Source organism: Thermobia domestica, chromosome 6 (assembly GCF_964235325.1).
Source record: "Thermobia domestica chromosome 6, izTheDome1.hap1.1, whole genome shotgun sequence".
NCBI lineage: Eukaryota > Metazoa > Arthropoda > Insecta > Zygentoma > Lepismatidae > Thermobia > Thermobia domestica.
In genome coordinates this window covers 242,316,117-242,342,281 of record NC_137459.1, presented here as the reverse complement: position 1 = coordinate 242,342,281, position 26,165 = coordinate 242,316,117, and the positions used below count along the sequence as shown (strand labels likewise).

At 35.0% G+C, this 26,165-nt stretch overlaps 1 protein-coding gene across 1 annotated transcript in view; it reads right to left on the bottom strand.

The window, feature by feature from the left end:
• LOC145688445 (von Willebrand factor D and EGF domain-containing protein-like) overlaps nt 1-26,165 on the bottom strand; it is a 613,451-nt gene that overhangs the window by 22,755 nt on the left and 564,531 nt on the right. The window contains exon 15 of the mRNA XM_081762680.1: nt 5,106-5,289. Within this exon, the coding sequence (XP_081618806.1) occupies nt 5,106-5,289 (184 nt within the window). The remainder of the gene's footprint in view (nt 1-5,105; nt 5,290-26,165) is intronic.

The following is a 26,165-nucleotide window of genomic DNA, read 5'->3' as shown; positions in this document are numbered from 1 at the left end:
TTTGAGTCGGTGGGTCCCACATGATTTGAATCCGGTCCAGAAAGCAACGCGAGCAGTCACCTGTGTTTCTTTGCCGTCTCGTCTGAGGAAGAGCCATTTCTAGACAGGGTGTTGACATGAGATGAGAAGTGGGTCCTGTACGTAGCTTCACAGCGTCGTCATCATTAGTTAGTGTCCGATGAACCGGTTCCAAAACAGCCGAAACCAGCACTCTACCAGAAGGCCCTCCTTTGTGTTCTGTGGACTGCTCGCGGCATCGTGCATCGGAAACTGCTACCAGCTGGTCAGAGCATCAGTGTAACTGTGTACTGTCAGCAGTTGAGCCGTGTTCAAGAAAAACTCAAAACTTTGGAGCCATCATTCTGAATCGCAAAGGGATCCTCCTGTTACAGGGCAACACGTGGATTGGATGACCCGGGACACCATTGTACGCCTTGAATATAAACACTATTGCATCCGCCGTACTCCCCGGACATTTCATCGTCCGATTATCACCTGTTCAATTCCTTGGACAATCATCTTAGTGGACGCCAGTTCAAATTCCTAGTAGAGGTGCATAATGCACTTGATACTTTCTTCACTTGACGGCCCACCAAGTTTTAGTAACTGCTGTTTTCTTTGGTTTGGTTGACCTCATGAAGTGTCCTGTCCTCCTTATCTGTATAGTAACTGGTGTATGTTTTTGGTGGACAAGCCCGGAGTTCAATTCCAATTGGGATAACATCAAACACATTACAGTAATCTCCTCTTTAAACTGTAAATTTCATCTTATATAGCCTAACCTCTAACAGAGAACGTAAATACAAAATAAACAGTCGTAAAGTATCTTGAGACAACAATGCAAAAGTACATGAACAAAGCGTTCGTAATTAAAGATGTTTTTGCAACTGTCATAATAGTTTGATACATTACATGTTTTGTGTGTGCTGTTAACAGTTCACAAAACTGCATAACTGGCAATTCAAGTAGGCTATACGAGATAGCAGACGTTTGAAGATTCCATGCAGATTTCATTTATTATATTGTCGTGAAATTGAAGGTGAGTCTGTAGGAAGAAAATGGCATACAACAAAATTCGTGAAAATCATAGTAAATGATCCGACGTTGACTTCAGAAACTGAGAGTTGTTTTACTATATTTCAGAATATAAAAGCATTTAAAAGGGTGCTGTAGCTCAAAATAGTCTCAGAGTTTAGCTACGGTATCAACTGAGAAAAAAAAAAAAAAGAAAACTAATTGCCAAAAACATCAGAAGTAATTTCATACATGAATAAAATTGAGCATTTGTTTATGAATGGGTTATATATATATATATATATATATATATATATATATATATATATATATATATATATATATATATAGGGTGTTTCAAAATAACACCGACAATTTTTGGGAGGTGATTCCTGACACCAAAATAAGACAAAAAGTATAGGCCAACCTGGGTGCACAAATGCTTCCTTTCGGAGTTATAGGCTGCCGAAAACTTGAAAAAATGAAATTTGAATTCCCATAGCTCCAAAACTGAGAGATCTATCGTAGTTGGGTGAAGACTTCACTTAGGAACTAATACGTGGACTATCCAAAAATACATGTTTCAGAACCCTAAGGTACTCACACAATTTTTGGAGAGGCAGTTTGGCTACGGGCATCTAATTTGAAGTACTCATGAAGTACCTCTATAAAAATCGTTTCGGAAGTACAGCAGGATTCTGAAACGTGGATATTTGGATAGGGCACATACTAGTTCCTAAGTGAAGTCTTGACCCGACTACGGTAGGTCCCATAGTTTTGGACCTTTAAAGTTCATTTTTCCGAGTTTTCGGCAGCCTGTAACTCAGAAAGGAAGCCTTTGTGCACCCAGGATGGTCTATACTTCTCGCCTTATCTTGGTGTCAGGAATCACTTCCCAAACGTTGTCGGTGTTGTTTTGAAACACCCTATATATATGGTAACTTTCATTGATTTTTATCGTTTTTCTTATTTAGAACTCTGAAAGAATTCTAGAATTAGAATTTTCTAACGACAGTGAACTACTGAAAAATTATGTCACGAGACGCCATTATTCTGCAGTAATTTCTGGACCTGGTGCTTAGAAGTAGAGATGCAAAAAAGCCGGCTTTTTTGAATCGATGGTTTTTTTCACATAAAAAGCCGGCTTTTTTGAAAAAAAAAACGAGAATTTTGGAAATTTTGGCTTTTTTCAACTTCATGATTTTTCTATCTAAATAGCTTTCTTATAGTATATTCTATAGTTAGATAAGAATCCCATGACCTGAATGTGATATTTCGCTCTGAAATTCACCATCAAGATGGATGGAGCACATGTTTTACGAATTAAAGCTAACATGAAGAATGTAGTATTTGAGGGTAATTTTAGAGGCTATTTAACTTTATTTTAACTTTTGAGTTATCAACATCTTTTTTCTTCTCTAGTTTGTCATCCGTGTTTCATTTCTAAGAGTTTTAGTACTCTAGCTTCTAGCGCAAAAGTTGAACTTGCCCGTTTTTCTATTTATCCGTCAAAGCGTACGTTTTTCAATATATCCGTCAAACCGTACTTCCACATTTCTGTTATACTGTAGCTGTGAAGTGATTTAGCAATAATTTTCCGGACACAACCTTGAATACCAATTTATACAAATAATCAGTAGCGGATTTAGAAAAGTACTTTAGGAGGGTTTTTTCTGATTGTTTCGTTTCCTAAAAAGTCCTAATTTTATTTGGGAAGTGCTTGAAGTTTATGAGTACAGGCATAACTAATATTTCGTTTCGTTTATATGTTTAGCAATAATCTTCCGGATACAACTTTAAAAATCATTTTATACTGAGAAGCAGTGGCGGATTTAGAAAAGTATTTTGGGAAGGGTTTCTTACTAATGTTTAGTTTTTTTAAACATTCGTAATTTTTATTTGACGGGAGCTTAAAGTTTATGAGTAAAGGCATAAATAATAGATATTTCGTTTGTTGCAGACATTCCGTAACTTTGGGGAACGGGCTTCAGTCCGAAAGACCGCCCCCCTAACCTTCGCAAAACCGTCACTGCTGGTAATTAGTAATAATAACGATTTAAAAACAATAAAAAAGGAAGTCGCCCAACTCACAGTACACGCACTATTTCTACATTCACAGATGGAATGAAGAAAAGCTTTGTCAGAATGGTCGAATGCTGGTTGAATCCCGGACTTCCCGATAGAAGCGCAAAAGCTAATCACTCAGTCATGTTTGTTGTGCAGTTGTATTTAGCTCAACTTAAATATATTTCGTGGTCTTTTTTTTCGGGGGGGGGGGGAGTTCCGTAATGATATGTTGAATCCCTCTTGTTAAAAATTCAGAAAACTTGAGGATTGGGTAAACTGTGATGGTGGTTCTATAAAACTTAACTGTAGAATTTCAAGAATATACAGAACCAAAAGCTCTAGATGTGCAGCCTTTAAGTGTATCATATAAATCTAAGTATTTCTCTTATGTTTTATTTTAATTTTATTTTGTTTCAAAAAGAGGGTATGGGATATTTTGAAGTAAAAATACTACATACTATTTTGCTAGTTATTTGTGTATTCTTTAAAAAGAAATGTTTACTTTTAGGGTTGGCTGGTTTACACCAACTTTTTTTTTTAATAACTGGTTTACACCACAAAAATAAAAAGAATGAAAAATGCGAATCGTATGAACTTCATGGTAACGTTTCCAGATATCAAACCACCTGCAATAGTTTCATTTCCCTTTCACCTTTTTATCAAGGTGTCCCATGTTCAATTCTCGGTCGAACCACAAACCTTCTTTCATGCGTAACCCAAGTAGCGGTTCGGATGTCAGTTTAAGCGAAAGTCTTCTCCTTGATAACCTCGGTATTTCGTAAGGATGTTAAGCCTAAATATACGAAACAAACCAAATTGTATATTTCTGCATGCCTAAATGCGTGTTGTTTTATAAAGAAGCCAATATTGCTTAAATATATTGATAGAAATTGGCAAAATTTATCGATTGCCTACGTAGCTTCCAACATTAGCTTGGATTGGACTTTCAATGATATCTACGTACCGGTACTAAATTTGTAATTTAATACCTCAGTTTTAGCGTACTGATTATGGTACGTTGACCTTTAAATTTTACATGCAAAGCAATAACAGGAATTTTCCGTTATTGTCTTACATTTCAAGTAATGACGGGATTTTCCCAATGGCTAGGGCGGGAGATTCTCAACTTAAGAAATTTACTGACCGTACTTCTTTAAGCTTATGGGAGTTCTTCCGGCATAACCCCGCTGTTGCATAATAACATCAAGGCAAAACAAACTTATTTCTGTGAATATGTAATATAAATACATAAAGCAAAAAATCTAAGTCAAAAAAGCCTGGTTTAAACATCCCCCAAAAAACGGGTTTTTGGCATTTTCATAAACAACCACGGTTCTTGCCAACTCTGCTTACTTTTGTATATAGGAGGTTAAAAAATTCTTATTATATACATTGGTTAATCCTGTGGAATTCATAATGTAAATATGTTGAAGAAAAATTGTTTGAAATATTTTTTCGAAATTCATACTTTATTTTCGATGTTTTATATTATTATCAGCATCAACCACTAATTAAATGATTTTTTGTGTTATAGAGAAGCGATACAAAGTCTGTTTTATCAATTTAAAGCAGTATTTTGAAAAAAGCCCAAAATTTCCCAAGCAAAAATGCAAAGCAGAAAAAACCGAATTTTTTTCCAAAAAAGCCGTTTTTTTTTCGAGCCCTTGCATCTCTACTTAGAAGTAATTACCTAGATACTTTTAGTTTTGATGTTCACCCAAGTAATAATTTTATTTTAATTTTCTAGAAATCGTTTAATGGCTTTTCTCATATTTGAAGCACTTTATTGATACGTAAAAATCAGTGATCCTTTCGTTTATCATAATAAAATTACAAGGTCCATATTTGTTTTAATTATTTTTCAAAGGTTTCCATACTGAATTTTAATTTATTGCTATACATACCGGACAGTTTCAAAAAGTGTCTTTTTTCCCTTTAATGGTAATAGAATTAATTATATTTGTGATTCTAACACATTGATGTCTTTCTTGTCTCCTTGTAATTGAAAATAATAATAAACTCACCTTCTTTGCAGATTCCGTTCTGGCTGCAGTTATTTGTACAGAGTAGATTTAAAATCCTTACTGGTGGTGCAATATGACCATCAGCAGTTTTTTCCCAAAGAGAAAGGTTTCTATGTAATTCTGTTCTGCATTCCTCTTTTAAATAATTCAAACTCACAGCAGCCCATGATGTACTATTTGTTAGCTGAGAAACGGAAGTAAAATAAATGTATTACTATCTGATTTTGTAAAAAAAAACTCTACAGATTTTTAAGAAAAAGGTCTATATAAGCATTTAATTAAGAGAGATGAAAATACATTTTCATACGCCTACATGTAAATCGAAGCAGAAGCTGAATTACCTTGAGAAACTACACACCTCAAAAAATGGAAACAACTAATATAGTTTTCATCGATATTCTTCAGTGCTTTAATATATTAATACTATAGTCTTATTTCCTTCAACTTTTCTACTTCTCTGGTTTTTCGACTAAAATTTGATTTTTATATATGAACTGTGTATGTTAATAATGAAAATAGACAGCTTAAAGGAACAATGAAAAATTGCTTTCTATACATTGCAAGGAAAAGATCTTTAACATAGTGTTAGAGGTCATTGACATATTAAAAATGGAATATTAAGGAAGAAATTATCGACATTCTTTCAGTATTTCCTTGTAGAAAATAGACTACTATGTTCTCCAGATACAATTACAATCAGATTCTTCCCAGGCATACGTGATTTTATGCAATATTGAGTGACTGAAAAAATAGAACATTTCTCTAAGTTTAGAATTCGTCAAAGTAAAAGAACTAATATAAATATCAGGTAGAATTTTCTGGGGGACAGAAATAACACTTTAAGACATTGGTATTATGGGCACATAAACATTTCTGAATATTGGCATTACATTAGTTCAAAATATTTTTGTTCCCTTAGTCTCAGTCTACGAAAGCCTTAATGCGAATTAGCTCTTGAAATGATGTTTTGAATTTTAGTTTACTTGCTGTACGTTCAACTGCCTTCTATTAATTTAAGTTTTTCAAGTACATTGTACTTTCAAAAAAATAATGGAAATAAAAAGATATGCTTTAGTATTCTTTATTCTGGGGCTGAGAAGTTAAGCAATTTAAGTCATAAAATATAAATTTCACAGGAGGAGCGAAAAATGTTTTAAACACAATATTTTGTTGAATTGTGTCGAATTGACGAAAAAAAAATTTCACTTCTGCGTTCCAGTTGTCCACATCTCAAAACTTTACTAGTGTCTCTCGTACTAATGCAAGTAAGAAAAAATATGATCACTCAATATTGGCGAAAAAGTGACTTGGCATAATTTACCTCAGCCAGTTTGGTACAACCCCTCGTACACCAAATTTTGTGCCTTTGTGTCCAACTGTTCTGAAGAATATAATAATAATAATAATAATAATAATAATAATAATAATAATAATATAATATAATAATAATAATTCACATCCGTTTCACGTTATCCGATGCATTGAGGTGGAATTTCATGCAAATGAATAAGATATATATATTCTATGTATTGAGAGACTAACATATAGTACATTTCGTGCCCTTAAATAAAATAGTCGGAAAGAAATATGTTTTAATAGTTTTATCCCATGCCTTCCGTAGCATTTTAGACAGTAATTTTTAAAATTTGCAGTTGTTATTCGTATTCTGTGTATCATTATCGTACACCAAACTTCATGGTTCCATGGTCAACGGTTTCTAAGTATCATACAATTGTATTTAAATTCTTCCAAGCCTTTCTGTATGGTATTTCCAGTATTCTTGCAAAAATGAAATCTTTAGATTATGTGAATCAAAAAGCTTCATATACCGACTTTCTTGACGTTATGCCCAACGATTCAGAGAAACATATCATACAAGGATGTTATTAAACCCCTCTATATCTAAACGGAATTTTCAAGTAAATGTTTGTATTCTACATATGAAAAAGAAACTCTAGTATACCACATTTTGTTTCTTTATATCAAATAGTTTAGAAGAAGCATATTATGATAAATTCCTTTATCTTCCTTCTACCATTTCTGAATAGAACTTTTCAATTTCATTACAGTAAATGTTACCTAATAAGTATTTTGTTCTGTTCTCTACATCCAGAGGTTGAAAAATGATAACTCAATTCATCACGATCAGTCATACTGAGTTTGTGCAAGTAAAATGATATTTGTATTCTCTGAAACAAAAATCTCCTGTAAAACCCCCAATATATTTATATCCAATGGTTTAAAAATAAGGTTATAATTTTCATGCGCTGATCACTTTTCTCGCACACTTTATTCTATCTTTTATGGTATTGATTTATCCTATGGAGTCAAGCGTGGTCATAGCTAGCCCATAATCATTCCGAGATTTCAATGTAGATATTGGAAAATGTTTCATTCAGTTAATCCAGTAATTTTTGAAGCATTGAGGAATAAAATCACGCAGACCAATATGTACATACTTAAATACAACATTTGAATTTTATTATACAGGATGTTAATGAACTATATGGACAAACCGTAAGAGAGGGTTCCTGCTATCTAAATAATAAAAAAAATAGTTCATAGACCTACGGGGAAAAAGTTTATAGCTTCAGAGCTAGAGCTGTCCAGAAGTGTGGAAAAACTACAATGCAGCAAGTGCTATTTCGAACACGAGAAACAGTGGAGTGGCGATTCATATTAATGTAAGGGAAATTGCACATACGCGACCTAAAAATGCATATTTCAGAAATGTGCAATGTGTGCGCAAGGGTTTCCAGACATCTCCCATCGGAATTCTCAGATATGCTCTGAATTAAAGGTGGGTGCAAATAAGGCAAAAGGTAAGCCTTGACGACAGTTGACACTGAATGAGTCGGCAGGAAGTCGAAAGTGTTAGGGACCGCAGTGGTGGCGTAAGGCAAACTGGGGCCCGGAGCCAGTCAAGTAGATCGGGGCCCCTTTTCGAACAATCGTGATTTATACACTTCTACGTTTGACATTCATTTACATAACCATTCTTTCTATATACTCCTCCCTCTTTCCCGTTGGTGTGTGTGTTAGATCATTTTAATCTGGGATATATTAAACAAATGGGGAGTGATATTCAGAACCCCTGTCTATTTTTCAAATGCTTAGAACCAGCTTCAGGCTGGTATCTAAAAATAAAACTGAACCAGGCTATCATTGCACTTTTTCTTTTTTATTCATTTTCAAAGGACACGATAGAAAAAGGATTAGAGATACAAGTGTAACGGAAACTACAACCCACGACAGAAATAACATAATCTTAAGAATAAACAAAACGTAACAATCAATAATCCTACACCTATATTAGTCTAGTATCAACGCGTTCTATAATTACATGGAATAGTGGAAGTAATGCAATGCTCCTAACAATACATTTAGAGTCAAATTTACGTAAGGAACATAACAATGAGCTGATATTGCAAAAATTGCAAATAATAATATAACCCATGCGATTTCTAAATGTAAGCTCTATGTTTTCTAGAATATTTTTGTTCGGTTCTCTCCTTTGGTGTTTCTCCTGCACAATTTCTCATATGGTTGTTTATTCATAGTTTCTCCATGTTTGAATTTACGCTAGATGGATTTTATTTGATTAGATTTTTCCTCTACAATTAGCCCCATTCACTTTAACATTCGGTTTCTCTCCAGTGATCATACACAATACTCAAATACGTTTTTTTTCTTTACCGAACTATCCGTAAATAATGGATAGAATAGATTTCTCCCCTGAGTGTCTTCTTCATTCATCTTTTATTAGGTTTCTCTCCAGTGATAATGTACGGTCTATTTAGTCCCACTGCTTTTGCCGAAGTATCAATGAATAGTTAAGCACTAGAATATTTCTCTTTTGCTTGTCCTTTTTACTATTGTTTCCAGATTTTACACTTGTTTTATGATTATATTATTTCGTATTTAATAGTTCAGTATTGTTTATACAGGGGTGCCCACAAGGGGGGGGGCTATGACGCAAACTGCGTCATTGAAATATTTGGGGGGGTTAAAAATCTATATAAATATGTTTGATGGGGGGGGGGGTAAAATTAATCGAAAAGAAGATTTTTTCATGGAAGAACACCTACGGATAGACAATTTGGGGGTGCGTCATGGACATAAGGGGGGGTGGGCACCACTGGTTTATATTCTGTCACTTATGACTATTTCCATTACCACTTACTAACGTACTTAGTGTTACAATATAACAAAAATTCCTGAATATATTGAATAATTGGGGATATATTATAGATTAAATGTGTGAGCACAGAATTCTTCTACGGGTTATACCATCTTACTTTTCATTGCCACCTATCAGCAGTCAATTGATAGATCTTGACGGTTTTTTATTACTCTTTTGGTACTTTTGTATTTTTCTTGCCTTTACTTGAAACATGAAACTACTTTCGACAGTACTTCCACTACCATATTAGCCTGTGTTTCACCAACATTTAGAATGATACCTTCCTTGCTTTGGTAGCTGCGAAAGTCTCAACTATATTATCAAAATCCAAAGTGGATGCTATTTCATTTTTGATAGAAAGAATGGCTAGATTCGTGAATCTTTCTTGACTCATTGTGGAACGAAAGTATGATTTTATCAATTTCATTTTGCTGAAAGACCTTTCACATGATACGACAGATACAGGCAGTGTTATCAAAATCTGAACGGTTGCCAATCTTCAGTAAACTTCAAGCCCTATTGAAGATACATATTTCTGGATGCCTTGTGGGGAAAAGTCAAGTTGTTCTTTAGCTTTCTGAGTACACCTTAGTGAACGGATTATATCCTTACAAGTCATTCGGGTAGAACAAAGCCAAATCATATCAACAGGGTTTTAGCCTTTCCTTGCTGTCATCATCTAGCTGTTGCACAAAGTTGGCCATAGACGAATAGAAATCTGTCTTTCAGTTCATGCATCTGAGTAAAATGATCCTACATTTGTTGTCTCATCTCATCTAGAATTTCATTGATAGAGCGGTTCACTTCGGAATGTGCAGCCAGGGGTTCATTCTTTGCTTCTCCAGGCATGCATCTCCTTCTTCTACTGTGTGTACCCACAGTTATGTTTCATGCCCTGCAACTTCCTTCAGCTGCGGATAAGATTTCCTTGCCCAGCTCAAGTCTCCAGGTATCAATGATGTCAACCAGGCTCTGTAACTGAATAAGAGTTTGATTGAAACTCATATCCTGAGATTGAAGGCATTTTTGGATCCGATCAATATATTAGAGATCTGCAGACCAGAAATATAGTAAAGCGATGAAGTTAAATGACTGGATGCTTGCAAGAAGAAGACCAGCATCTCCTCTAATATCAAACGTTTCAATTGAAGTGTCACGCAGATCTTCCAACAGATTAATTACTTCATCCAATTGACTAGAAAGTGCCTTTAAAGCTTCTGCTTTTGAACTCATCTAGTGTCAGTTTCATGTTTCAGACCAATCTTTACATGATTTTACAGCATATTCCATCGGTGAGTAGATCTAGGGAAGAATACCAACAAACGTTCCATTGCTCCAAACAAAGTAACCGCCAGAACGTTGTGAGCAGCATGTAACTCATAAGGTTCAGAGGAACGAAAATGACCAAAGGACTTATATTCCGCATCAAAGTTGAAACTCTTGTTTTCTTATTGAACATTTTCTTCACTCTAAATTTGTGGGCTGAAATGTAAATTCATACGCCAAAAAATAAAGAGCAGAAATAGGGAAAACAGCTTTGCAAAAGGGTTTCGGTTGCTGAAAATTCGACTTGTGATGGACAAAAGAAAAAAAAGACACAAGTGAATCAGCGACTATAGCCTCTGCACTAAAGAGCTTTTAGTTAGCAACATAATAAAGCATTATGTACGTTGATCCCTTCTTTCTACCTTTCTATTGAACTGATATACGAATAAATAAATAAATAAATAAATAAATAAATAAATAATCAGTGATATTTTAGGAGGCAGGCTAGCAGACGGGGCCCCATTACTTGCATCGTAAAACCTTACAATGTAAACAGCACAATATACTTTGACTTTCTTTTATTATATTTTAATCCACACTCAGCTTTTTCCTTTAAATTTATTTGATTGAACAGAGTGAAACTTTTATTTTATTCGTATTTCAATACACATACATTATTTCCTTTAAGTTTCTTTGGAGCCCCAAGAGAGTGAAACTTATTTTATTATTTTTTTCACCTACATTCAAATTTTTCTTTAATTTTCTTTAAAGGGGGCCTCAAGAAATTGAAACGTTTGTTTTATTTTTCCACCTGCATTCAGCCTTTTCCTTTAAAATTCTTTTGGGGCCTCCAAGAGTATGAAACCTTCACTTTATTTTTCACCTATACTCAGAGCTTTCTCCTTGAAATTTCTTTGGGAGCCTCCAGGATAATGAAACTTTTGTTTTATGTATTTTTAATCTACATTCACTTTTCTCTTTAAATTCCTTTCGAGTCCCCAAGAGAGTGAGGCCCAAAGTGTTCAGCTTATACGGAAATCCAGCATTGATTAGCTTTATTAGAGAGATATTTGTGTTGTTTCATGCGTTATTTGGTGTAATATTGATTGACAATTAATTGCATTTACATTTAGGGAAGGTATGGATTATAAAACTTGACGGCCTTTCTACGGCTCATGCTAAAAAGATTCCTTAGTAACTATTTTTTACCTACCGTCGGGGGCCCCCCCTTACGCCGCCACTGAGGGACCGCCAGTTCCATTATCACTCCTGTTCAAAATAACACATGCTTCAATGTATTGTTTCACAGTATATTTCACACTTTTTAAACGTATATAAACATGTTTTTCGGTATAATTCATTATCACTTGATATATCATTAGTATCGATAGAGAAGAAATAGTGAAGAAAGCGTGACTGACAAGGTAATACTTCCAGAAGCGTCCCCTCGGGATTCGTGTAAAATTGAATCAAATGCAAAATTCTATGCGGCCTAATGTGTAATGTACTAATTTTAGCGGCCCATTCCGGTAATTTGCATATCTAAGGGCCTTCGTATATCCAGAATTCAATCATACACTACTAATGACGCTCGGACACAAAATTGCTTTTAGTTTCTTTAGATGTAAGTGGACATGAATGTCGGCATATGCAAAACAAATTGGATCAAACACTACTTCTCTGACACATGTTTCTCACCCCGGCCGCCATCTTGAACCTGACAGGGACATGAACATATACATATCCAAGACAGTTAAAATTCCAAAGGCTCTCCCCCCAGAATCGAACCCGGGACCCCGTGTACTAAAGGCGGACGTGCTAGGCACTAAACCAACGGGGAGAGCATTCCATCAATTACTGTACCCAAACTTTGTTTAACAAATGGTTTAGTGTTTCTGAGAACGATAACACGAAAAGTGTATGCTGTAAATCAATGAATTCTTTCGAATGTCCTGGTAATTTCCTTCCCCTTTCGCAACCAACAGTCGTAAATCATCTGTATGATGATACAGGTGTTTACTTCCGCATTTTTAAGGATTGCTCGTCTAGTATGAAAAGTCGATTCTTCACGATAATTTTGAACAAAGACAACTTTGGCGTGAACAGGATTTGAACCTATGTTGAATAGCTGTACTATTCGTAAGTCCATTACGTTACTCATACACTATCAGACCGTCTAAAACTATAACCCAAATATTACCAATCTCAGACCTGATCTTTGGAACGAACCGGCTTCTTGGTCTAAGGTTATTTAGACCAAAGTGCACAACGATATTCATTTATTCGACGACCTAGAGACAAATTAGTGCCCAATAATAAACGAAATAACACGCAATCCAGGAAAATACACAAATAATAACATTATGCAGTAAATTGACCGTGCAAGTTCAAAAGTACGCGATTATTATTATTATTATTATTATTATTATTATTATTATTATTATTATTATTATTATTATTAATGATAATAATTGTTCACCTTCACAGTATAGTTGTGATTATTATTATTATTATTATTATTATTATTATTATTATTATTATTATTATTATTATTAACATCAGTTACCTTCTTCGCTGGGTTAAATTAAAAAATAGTAATATGTTTCGCTAGTCAGTCGATATTTACTACTAGTAAAGCGCTCTCAGATATCGGTGATTTTCGATGATTTTTATATTTCTCTCCACCACGTGGCGTGGCTGAATATAGATTTAAACGGCATCGAAAATGTCACTCTTCTTCACAGTGACCTCGTAAGCTATTTATTCGACACTGATATTGGTAATTTCGATCATTTATATATATATATATCTCCCTCTCCTACCCCAAGTTGCAGGTCTGAATTTGGATTTAATCGGCATCAGAAATGTTACTGTTCATCTCACGATCCCGAAAACTATGGATTGGGCACTAATATAGGTCATTTTCGATCATTTATAAATGTTCCTCCTTCTCTCCTAAGTTGCATCGTCAAGGTGATATGACAAAACCATCTCAGGTCTGAACCTCATTTAAGATGAAAATTTCATCGAGATCTGTAGGGTGGTTGAAGAGTTATTAAGTTCTATTTATTTTCATATATATATATATATATATATATATATATATATATATATATATATATATATATATATATATATATATATATATATATATCCCTCTCCTTCTAGGTTCTACCATCAAGGTAAAATTATAGAAAACGTTCCAGTTCTGAACCTCATCTGTTGAAAATTTGATTGAGATTGGTCGGGTGGTTCAAGAGTTATTAAGTTACAAACCTAGTCTATTTTATTTTTATTTATATTGATTTTTAAATATCTTCCCTCCTGCCCCTTCCCTAAGCTCTACCATCAAAGTGAATAGCTGAAAACTCTCCCAGTTCAGAACTGCATCAACGCCAAAACTTTGATCGAAATGGTCGGCCGGTTCAAGAACTTAAAAGTCACAAACATAGTCACTTTCAATTTCATAATACAGATTATTATTATTATTATTATTATTATTATTATTATTATTATTATTATTATTATTATTATTATTCTCGTACTTTTGAATTTGCACGGTGAAATTACTGCATAATGTTATTTCTGTAATTTTTCCTGGATTGTATGTTGTTTCGTTTATTAGTGGGCATTAATTTGTCTATTTATTTGTGCACTTTGGTCTAAATTACCTTAGAGGAAGAATCCGGTTCGTTCCAAAGATCAGGTTTGAAGTTAGTAATATTTGGTTTACAGTTTTAGATGGGCTGACAGTATAGGGGTAACGTAATGGACTTACGAGTAGTACAGCTATCCAATATAGGTTCAAATCCTGTTCTCGCAAAAGTTATCTTTTTACAAAGTGATTGTGAAGAATCGACTTTTCATACTATACGAGCAATCCTCACTTTTATCATGATAGAGACGATTTACGAATGTTGGTTGCGAAAGGGGAAGGAAATTACCAGGGCATTCGCAAGACTTCATAGATCTTCAGTATATACTTTTCGTGTTATCATTCTCAAAAAGAAACACTACACCATGTGTCGAACAAAATTCGGGTACGGCAATCAATGGAATAGTGGTATCGTCCAAGAGTTCCAAATGGAAAATCTTGGTTCGATTCTCCGCCAGATAGTATCAGTTTTTTGCATAAAATAATGGCTCCAAACAGAGATTCATTCTATTTTCCTTTTGAACATGTGTAACTATTCATCATGATACAGTTTGGACTTTTAATATAGAGTGTTTCTGATAGACATTTAGCAGTAAAATAGCACTCATTCATTTTCTTTTTCCTTTTTCGTTTCTTTTCTTCTTTGTAGTTTGCATTAGTAGTCTGGAATGGAAGGTATGACCTACGGAATGTACTAGGTTTATTAGAATGTATTTCGGATCAGTACGTCCAATGAACATTGCAACCGAACCACGCGGAAACAAAGCATGTGTTGAACTTTTGATATTATCCTAGATGTGTCTCGGAGATCTACAGTTCTACTGGAAGTTGAGTATTTTATTTGACCATTAAGTTTGGTATTCATTTTGAAAGTGGCATAATGAACGTTTCAAGCATTCTCTCTATATTATTATTAGTTTTGGTATAATTACAGTGCAGTGGATATTAAAATCCTGTATGATCCTTCATATTCTTGTGCCTCACGTCCTTATGTTTTCTTTCCAGAAAATTTAAAATTACACATAGAATATGCTTCGTTTTGAATGGAGTCGACTTCAGTTGGAGAAAATTTTGCTAGTCAAGTTTCAAATAAAACTCGCTCTAACTTGGCTATGCCCATCCCTAGAAAGCAGGATCAGTAATCACACTAGCTTCATGTCTTCAATCTCTGAAACGCAAGAATATGGATGTACAAACACTTATTATTCACATTCAGTTTGTGCATCTCAACAAATAAACAATATTTTCATTCCCTTCCTATTTTTATGCATCTACTACTGCATACTACTAAATTGTAATGATTTTTTGTTTAAAAATAATTATTCATTTTTCAATAATTGTAAATGTATAAGTTCAGTAATTCACAATGAATGGAGACAACCTGAAGGGTTTTTGTAACGAAGAAATAACAACATGAAATGTGAAATCTCTTTTAAAAAACTGGCGAGATTTGAGACTTGACAAACTTTACACTTTCGGGTACCGATTACCTCGAATCCCCGGTAGCTAGAAGTAACCCGGGAATGGGAAATTATATTTTTAAAAAATGACAATCTCAGCAAAATGCAGAAGTCTTTTAGTCTAAGAGAAAAAAGTAGTGAAATCTCTAGTTCCTAGTTCTATTAGTCTTGTAGCTTTGAGTCTGTGGCAAAAGTACTGATAGAAATAAGGACAATGATTTATGATTATTTTGTAGAACATTCCACTTTAATATCACAGGAATTTCATCTTCTGGTTTGCTTAGTTGTGAACAATTATTGAGTATATTGCTGTATGAAATTTTTGAGCCTTATGTTACGGGTTTAAGCTAAAGGAGATGGTGATGAGAAATAAATGAAATATTGGAATGAAGAAAGTGGGAGGAAACGAGAGAACCTCGAGGAAACCCACACACACGGTGTTTGTCCACCACAAAGTTCACTTAGCGCGAGCTGGAATCGAACCATGGACCTCATGCACTATAGGTGAAGGCTCTACCACTGAGCCACCGTGGCTTCTGCTATGCTATATAAAGTATGTGTCCTGTCGTTGATTCGTGATGACAATCAGAAACGGAAGTTAAATTACAGTAATAATGTTCTATTAAGGGGAATTATAACTACCTTTCCTAGTAAGAATTTTTTTGGTTTACAATTTTTATTTGGGTTCACCTACTTCCCCCTCAACCTTGGGTACGAAAATGAAAGAACATATTTAGATTTTGATTGTTGATTCCAGTATATTTCAAGCATAATTTCTCGGACCTAGGCCTGTGAGATACGTCGATATATCGAAATCGTCGATATCACTATTGACATATATCAACATTCAGTATTGCAAATATATCGTCATGGATATATGAACATTGAAATTTTCGATATCAGTATTCGGGGAGTCGGAAGGCTGAGATATAGTTGGCCTATAAGACTTGTAATGGATGAAGAAATAAAATTTAATTTTTACAATAATGTCTTCTAACGAGAATAATTTTGTTACCGCAAACTACAATGTAAGTAAATGCATTTGCAAATTTGCATTATATACTGTAATTTCTTAACCGCCAGAAGTCTTCTGTTCCCAAATAAAGAATCAAAAAAGCACCTGTCAAAAGCAAGTGCTTCGAACTTTCACCTAGAACTTATCATACGAATTTTTTTGTTCCTCTAAGAGATTTCCATCCCGTCTGGCCTTTAGGACCGCTCATTGGCAAAAAGTGCACATATGATCGCTATATGTAGAGATGCTCTTAGGCAGAGTCGTAGATTTTGAAAAGGAAACGAGTTTTTAATCTTCTTGTTCACCTCAACCATAGGGTAGTGGGCAACGCAAATTTTAAAACTTCTCTCGCTTGGGAGAACTGTTTTATAATTTGATAAGGACTCTTCTTCGTAACTGCATTTAGATATTCTATCCTTGGTCTTCCTCTTCCTTGTTTTCCTTCTGCCTTTCCCTCTATCAGCACAGTGATCCAATCGGAGTGTCGAATAAGATGGTCAAGCATGCTGTTTCTTCTTTTTCCTATTATCTTCATGATCTGTCGTCCTTCATTAGATTCCTTTAGTACGTCTTCATTTCTTTTCCTTTCGGTCCATGATATGCACAGCATTCTGCGCCAACACCATATTTCAAATGCTTCCAGCTTGGATATTTCAGCTTTTCTCAATGTCCATTCTCTGATCCGTACAGCGCCACGCTCCATACCAGTGTCTTAATAAATCGTTTACGAACGTCCAGCGACACATTTCTTGATTTTACTAGTCCTCTTTTCCTATTAAATGTTTGTTTAGCCTGTGCTATTTAGAAACTTACGTCTTTTTCACTTCTTCCGTCCAAGGATATTAGACTTTCTAAATAGGAGAACGTCTTAACGTCTTCGATTTTCTCTCCCTCTAGCCATACGTTCGCCCCTTCCTGTCCTGCTCTTTTCTTTTTATTTATCTTCATTTTAACCTTTGTTTTTTTTTTTTTCAGTTGGTCGTTCAAGTTTGAAAGTGCTTCCTGCATGTTCTCATCGTTCTCCGCTATCAACGCTATATCATCAGCAAACCTTAATGTGCTGAAAACCTGACCATTTACTTTTACGCCTTTCTCGTTTTTATCCAAGAATTCTTTCATAGCCTCTTCTAAATAGACATTGAGCAGGAGATGTGAAAGTCCACATCCTTGCCTTGCTCCTTTACTTATTCTTGCTTCCTTCTGATCTCTTCCTATAACAGCTGTCTGGTTCCTATAAAGTTGGTATATTATAGGGATGGCCATTCCCGGAAAAAGAGTTTTCCTGTTTCCGGAAATCACATTTTCCGTTTCCGTTTTTTCCGGAAAATTTTCGTCTTCCGCTTTACGGGAAAATTTTCCGTTTTCGTTTTTCCGGAAAATTTTCCGTTTCCGTTTTTCCGGAAAATTTTCCGTCTTCTGCTTTTCCGGAAAATTTTCCGTTTCCGGAAAAGTTTCCGTTTCCGTTATTCCGGAAGATTTTCCGTTTCCGTTTCTCCGGAAAATTTTTCGTCTTCCGCTTTTCCGGAAAATTTTCCGGTTCCGTTTTTCCTGAAAATTTTCCTTCTTCCGATTTTCCGGAAAATTTTCCGTGTTCCATTTTCCCCAGAAATTTTCCGTCTTTCCTTTCTAATTTTCCAGTTTCCGGAAGAATTATATTCCGTTTTCCGTTTTCCCTGAAAATGTGGTCATCCCTAGTCTGTAGGAAGTTCAACCTTTTTAAGAGTTCTGTTATATTTATACACTATGGCGTACTATCGTCTTTGATCGCTTATTTAGGTTCTATAATAGGCATTTAAGCCGGGATTTTTTTTATTTTTCAAGTCAAGGATGGACCAAAGAATACTGCAGATGCGTTTTGCAACCTGATGGTCAACTTGTCGGCGCCAAATGGGGCGAAGGGGTGTGACTTTTTTTCTTAACGCAAATTCCAAAACTTTTTCACGCTTTTAGTTTCCAAGATATCAGATTGAAGCTTTGCATAAGGATTGTGTGTACCTTTGGGTATTTATCAATTTTTTTAGATCCCTACGTGAAACCAAGGCCGAGCCCGAGGAGCACAAGTGTTACGAAGGGTTGATGTTTTCAGAAAAATTCCGTTTTTTCATGGTTTTTCCGATTAAGGTTTATGACACGGACATGTGGTACCGTTGGTAAGTATGCTCTATCGTGATTAAAAAAAAAACGAGGTATGAACCATGATCCTACGATAAATAGTAAGAAAGCAGTAGCTGTTTGAGTGAAAGCCTAGAATTTTCAGAAAGTGGAAATCCTTAAAGGGTTAAACTTCTTGCAATCTGACGCCTTTGTTACATTTCTATCTGATAACTCATTGTTAAGAGCTCTTCTTTGTCCTACCAGTCTCTCAAGCATTCCATGTATGCTGTTCCACCGAGTTTTAACTTGCTGTAATAGGAATGTACTGCCAATCCTAATAACCTTTACTGTTTTTCCAGTTCTGACGTTGCCAACGTACTATGTTTAAAGTGGGAAACAATCCGACTAGCAACACATAACATTTTCTCGATTTTTCTATTACAAGACCCTTATTTATAGAGAGTTGTAGAGTCTGAACAAAACAACATATGCTTGCATACGGAAGTTCTCGTACTGCACTTGTTATATTACTAGCATTGCCAAAGGGGGAACAAACTGCCAAAGATTTGGGTGTAATATACGATAACAAACTATCGTTTAAGCATCATATAAATCAAATTGTAAATGACGCAAACAGAAATCTTGGATTCATTTTGAGGATGGGAAGGGAATTTAATAAGTCGAATGTTTTACTGAAATTATATGTTTCATTTGTTAGATCAAAATTAGAATATGCGTCTATTATATGGAACTCCCACACGAAGAAAGACTCTATTAGAATAGAAAGAGTTCAAAATAAATTTCTGCGGTTTCTGGAGTACAAGAAAACACGCATCTTCCCCAGATATGAAAATAATACTCTCGATCACAGAAGAGTGTTAAATGGCATGATATTCTTTTTGAATTTGATTTTTTTTAGTTTTACGTCCCACGGTTATGCCGGTTAGGCTAAAGGAGACGGTGATGATGAGAGATAAATGAAATGGTGAAATGAAGAAAGTGGGAGGAAACGGGAGAACCCCGAGAAAACCCACGCACACGGTGTTTGTCCACCACAAAGTTCACTTGGCGGGAGCAGGGAGGCATGATATTCTTGTACAAAATATTAAATAACAAATTAAATAGTAAGGATTTGGTCTCTGCCTTTCATCTCAGGGTACCCAATGGAAACATACGTGTGGGCAATGGGAATTTCTTTTATTGTAAGAAATCTCGGGCAAATGTAACAAAACAGTCACCAATGTGGAGGATGGGTGCAGTGTACAACAAACTGAGTAAATGTAAAAAAGTCCTGTATATACACGGTATGAGTCAGAATAGATTTCGCAAATATATTACAGCTATTCTATGTAACTCTGATATGAATACTGTAATTGGGTAGAATTACCTGTTGTGTTCTTAAATAAACAAATAAATAAATAAAATAGGCAATAGCATGTATTTTATCTGAAATGTTCCACTGTTCTGCAACATGTGCTAAGTGCTGAGTTAGGTTTACCCTTGTGTGCCTCACTTCTATTTCAATTATTTGAAGGACTGAACTTATTAAACTTAGATGGAAGCATATACTGGGCTGTGATTGTAATATAACTTTCCGTAGCATGCGAAGTCCAGCTATCTGTTGTCAAAGCAATCGATTCCGCAGACACACTTCTCCTTAGAAAACAAGGCCTCAATACGGATAGTCACAGTTTGCCTGGATGGTGACTGGTAATTTGGTTCTATTTCATTCATAAATTCAAGAAACTGAACTGCTTCAACGAAAGGCAAAGAAAGAAGATCCTTTGGTACCATATTACTTATTTTACTATGAAGCACCTCTGCTCTTGCGGGAGAACAAGGTTTAGGGTCTCTGAGATAAGATAGAATTCTTTTCTGTTTCTTACGTACTACTATGTTCCCTTCTTTGTAAAACAATTTTCCTGGGATCTGCTGTTACTTTAGATGCATTTGAGCTTGCACCAGGTAAAGCGATAATTTGAGATATAGAGATAGAAGCACCTAGATTATCATCTACGTTTCTGAAATAAAAAATAAACACTTTGATTGCATTAGGAGTTGACAATTTAGTAATAAAACATGAATGTAAAATAATAAGTAAAACTTTCAAATGTATACAAAAACATAGAGAATAAGTCAGCATTAAGAACTGAATTGATATATCGATGACTAGATGGAATTGTCCTTCAGTTTAAGAGAAATTGGCGGAAAAAGTTATGAAGAGAATTATGTGGAATAGATCATTATATGAATAGCTGGCGCTGGTTTCAAGTAGTGCTACATACTATAGTATGTATAGTCAATAGTACCGTTATTCGGAATTCGTTACGCTTATAGTTGCAAGATGGTAACACTAGGGTACAGAGTAAAATTGAATTACATCAGTAGAATTGAATTTATCTGTCACAGGTCGGGTGTAACTGAGTAATAAACTTACCAAAAAAAAAAAAAAAAGTTGGGATGGTAGGGCGCGCGAATCGAACATCGGCCGTCTGAATGTTAATCCGATGTTCTAACGCCTGAGCTCAGTTCGAATACGTAGTGTACTCCCTCACAAGACTATTGCGTATGGATTCTATAGAATCAGGGCGCCGATTTCTCTGTAACTTTGGGGATTCATTCAGATGCAGAAGGCATATATGAGGGTTTTAAGACAAATCGAATTCAAATTATGAAAAATATTGTATATTTATAAATACAATGCAGGGTCCACATGAACTTTGGGGGGTTGCCCCCGGCCCCCAAGGATCGGTGACCTTGACAGATCACAGTGATCATGATAAGCAATGAAGAAATAGTTGGAATGTAAACATACCAGTCAGGGACGGCATTAAGGGTGGGCGGGGGTGGGCAGCCGCCCACCTGATGAATGGCCTTGCCCACCCATCCGCCCACCCCAACAGAAGTGACATCCTGTACTTCAAAAGCAATAGGTGTTACTATTTATTGTAATGTAATAGGTTCTAGGACCCTGTTTAACTCTGCAATGAACAATGATTTTAAGTGGGATAAGCAATCTTCACCCTAAAAGTGAACACTTCCTCCCATTTGAGAAAATGGAACCACTTGCACGTCATTACGGATGTGATGTCTATAGTATAGAGGTGGAACTGAAACTTCTTCCGAAAGTTTTGAAACGTTATGAGGAGGAAACGCAATGGAAAATTACCTCCGTTTCTCAGTTTACTGAAGTGATGGGTCGTTTGAAAATTGCTTTTCATGAAATTTACAAATTAGCCGTAATTGCTGTCACCATTCCTGTATCTAGTTCATGTGAAGGTTCTTTCTCGTGTCTTAGACGGGTTAAAATATATCTAAGAAATCGAATGGCAAACAGTCGCCTAAGCGATCTTTGTTTCCTTTTAGTAGAAAGAAAACTTGTAATGAATATTACTGTAGGAGTATGTGGTAAACGCATTCGATGCTGGACATAAAAATCGACGCATTGCACTTTATTAAAGTGCAGATATGAAAGTTTATTGTAAGCTTGTTCGTACCATGTGATCAGCCCTCCACAGTTTAAAATAAATTGTTGTTTCTGTGGATCATAATGAAGTTTTGTTAATTACTATTTACTTCTTTATCCTATTAATAATTGTTTTATTTTTTTTTCAACTTGAGTTTCAGTTTCAAAGATTTCTGGGTATGATCAAACAATCATGCTGTTGAATTTTCCTATTCTTTTAGTAACATAGGTGTTTGCTGTTGCATATAGAGATCACGTCAAAAACTCTAATGTTCACAAATTAAGAATATACGAGAGAAAATATAAATTATTTACATATATATATATATTTTTATTTCTTGCTTTCTTGTAACAAATCCTTCAAAGGTAAAAATGTTTGCAGTAGCCTATTTTATCCTTGTTTTACTTTGCCTACTCATTGTGTATTTTATGTTGTTAACGAAAGGTAGAGTATTATCTGTTAGTCTGTGTTGTTTGAACCTTCTTTATTTCTATGCATTCATGTGTATTCTTGAAGGAAGCTGTCTTGAACTTCATCGACTACACAGTACACACCGTTATTATTGTTTTACAGAACTGGAAGTAGAGGTAGTGTGTCTGTCACGCGGAATTTGGTTGGTCGAGTATATAACCACGAACTCCTGCAGCCCATCTTAAGTCCTGCATTTCTTCAGTCCCATCAGGCGAATGGCGGAATTGTACCTTCTATAAGGCCAAGACAGCTGTTTTCCACATCCTTGTTCCTTCCCTATTTCGGTCTGAGCCTTAGCTAACTAAAGAGTATAAAAATTGAAACTTAATTATTGTCAAAAAAAAAAAAAAAATCCACATTGCCCAGGTCTTATTTTCATTGTCCGTCCACCTAGCAACGGTGTCTTCCCACTTGCGACAATCCTATTAGCGACAGGAACTGTTAACTGTCCTATGAGCGACCGATTCGATCTGTTAATTGTCCTATGAGTCACCGATTCGTTCATACTAAGATAATGGAAGAAGATAAGGTTCTTTCTTCTTTAACTTGTTTTATGCTAATGTGATTTAGAACCTAACAAAATGTACTATGAAAAATTTCGCTCTACCTGAATTTAATACGTGAGAATGCTCTCTTTACATTAACAATCTTTTATACGTTTTTCCTAAGATATATTTTTGAATTAATTTCTATGAATACATTGACTCTATCAAGGGGAAAACTAATTAAATATTTAGAGTAGCTCCGCCTTTGTCTATGATTCTAATATAATTAAAAATTTTATGTTAAAATGATACGGAGCATAAGTTTAGATTGAATATGTTTATGGCATAAGAAAGAAATCAGAAAGAGGTAGGGGCGTCCGAAGAAAATTTTCTAGGGAGGGGTATCTCAATGGTTACTGTATCACGTCTGGTATATCTTTTATTTAATATACGTGGCTTGCTATATTACGTATACATTTTTGTGAGCCAGGGGGGCGCCCATGGAAAAAAGGTGTTCTCCATTTGAGGATATCAAAGAAATCTAAAAACACGGTGTATTGGAAGAAATTATTACACAAGTTACAAATTTCTCGCAGGACTTAACAGTTCGTCTAGTTATAAGGGATCATTTCAGATTGCTACACGTCAAGCTTTTATGTATAAGTCGAAACAAGGGGGAAAGCAAATTAAGCAATTAGTTTACGTTTTAGTAGTTTACAATAGGGGGAAGGTAGTTTAAAGTGTTTGTTTACCTTTTGGATTGTTTAGTGTGAACTGCATTGTAATTGGTGGGATTGGTTGAGAATAGCCAATCAGATGTAAGGGATCTCAAAAGCTGTATTTTATCATTATTTTGTTTCATTTTATTCATAGAGTCTTTGGAAGTCTAAAAAGTAGATAGTTGGCAAAACTGTTAGACGTTTAAATTTTTAAAAATAAAATATATTACTGTGCTTAGTGGGTAATTAGATTTGAATCAAATTACGTACAGAAAAGAGAGCTTTTCAAGAAAGGGGATATTACAACTGGATTTTCAATAATTATATAGGTATATACTTTTCATGGAAATATCCCTGTTGTCTCGTTAAGTTATTTGATGTTTTATGTCAGATCTAACTCAAAATTAAAATAAGTTTTGTTTGCACTCACAGTAGAGGAAAAATATATTTGACGAACAGTATCGCTGGCACGTACATATTTCATACCAAGGTTGTTCGGGCGCTAATAACGCCAGAGGCAAACATATTTTACGAGATGGAATCATATCATCTTCCATTATCTCAGTGTAAATGAATCGGTCGCTCATAGGACAGATAACAGTTCCTGTCGCTTTTGGGACTAATTCCTAGCAACTAGGTCCGCGTCTTTCCGCCCACCCCATCAAACGTTTCTGGCGCCGTCCCTGATACCAGTTGCACTAATAACACACTGCCAGCTCTCTTTATTGCCAGCGGTCTGCCCTCAGGCACACGCATAATCGGGGATTCCCCGAAACACACGCGGGGATGATCGGAATTTTCCATTGCAAACGAATGATCCGCAAGCCTTCACGTAAACAGAAAAAGTACGTGATTAAGTAAGTGCACAAATAGATGTAGCAGGAAGGAATGTTTCGTCGCTGATTTGCTCGACCTTTCCTCTCCTATCCACTGTTAAGTTTGAGTTGCGTTTCTATAGCACTAGATGGTGAAGAGCATTGCCTCATTTACTTGTTTTCGCGTAGCATTTTTCCTTATTTTTCTTAATGTAAGACGACCAATGTCAAATATCCCAAGTGAACATTCTCATTTTCCAGAAAATTTTCCGTCTTACGCTTTTTCGGAAAATTTTCTGTCTTCCGTTTTCCGGAAAATTTTCCGTCTTCCATTTTCCGGAAAATTTTCCGTCTTCCGTTTTCAATTTTCTGGTTTCCGGAAAAAAATATTTTCCGTTTTTCCGGAAAATGTGGCCTTCCCTAGTATATTATTCTTCTGTCTCTGTAATCTACTCTCAGATTCGTCAACGCTCTGAACATGATATTCCAATCTACATTGTCAAAACCTTTCTCTATATCTACAAATGCTATCAGAATTGGTTTGTTTATTCTGGTGTGCTGTTCCATGATCAACCGTAGACTCAGTATTGCTTCCCTTGTTCTTCTTTTCCTCCTGAATCCAAACGGGTCCTCCGATAACCGTTTTTCGATCTTCCCCTCTATTCGTTGTGCGATAATTTTGTACAGTATTTTTGATGCATGGGAAAGCGAACTTAACGTTCTGTGTTCTTCGCATTTCCGTGCTCCTTTCCTCTTCGGGATAGGTATCAATATGCTTTTCTCGAAGTCGCTTGGTATTTTTCTCGAGTTTTTAATAATAATAATAATAATAATAATAATAATAATAATAATAATAATAATAATAATAATAATAATAATAATAATTATTATTATTATTATTATTATTATTATTATTATTATTATTATTATTATTATTATTATTATTATTATTATTATTATTATTATTATTATTATTATTATTATTTATTATATTATAACAATTGAGTTTACAACTAGGGTCTCATCTCTGTCTTGTATGTGAGTCCCGCAAGTATGCTACCCTACTGGTGTACCTTATTCTGTGTTTGTCTCTTTCCGTTTCGTGTGGATGTTTGTTTTTGTGCTGTTAGGCTTTTATACTAAACCTTTACATTATATAACATTTTTTCTTGATTTACGATTTTTTTTTTTTTTTTTTTTTTTTTGAAAAAGGAAACTGCTTTCTTCTGTTATCTATTTCTTACCATTCATCTTGTCTGAACTGCTTAAGAAAGATTATTCTGTAACTTTTTATGTCATCCATTGCTCCCAAGATAATAAAATCGTCATTCTTAACAATTTTATTCTGTTATTTGCAGTGTCACACTGATATATTTCTAACGAAATTCAGGTTTGGACCAACGCCTTTCTAATTGTCAACCACCAAAAAA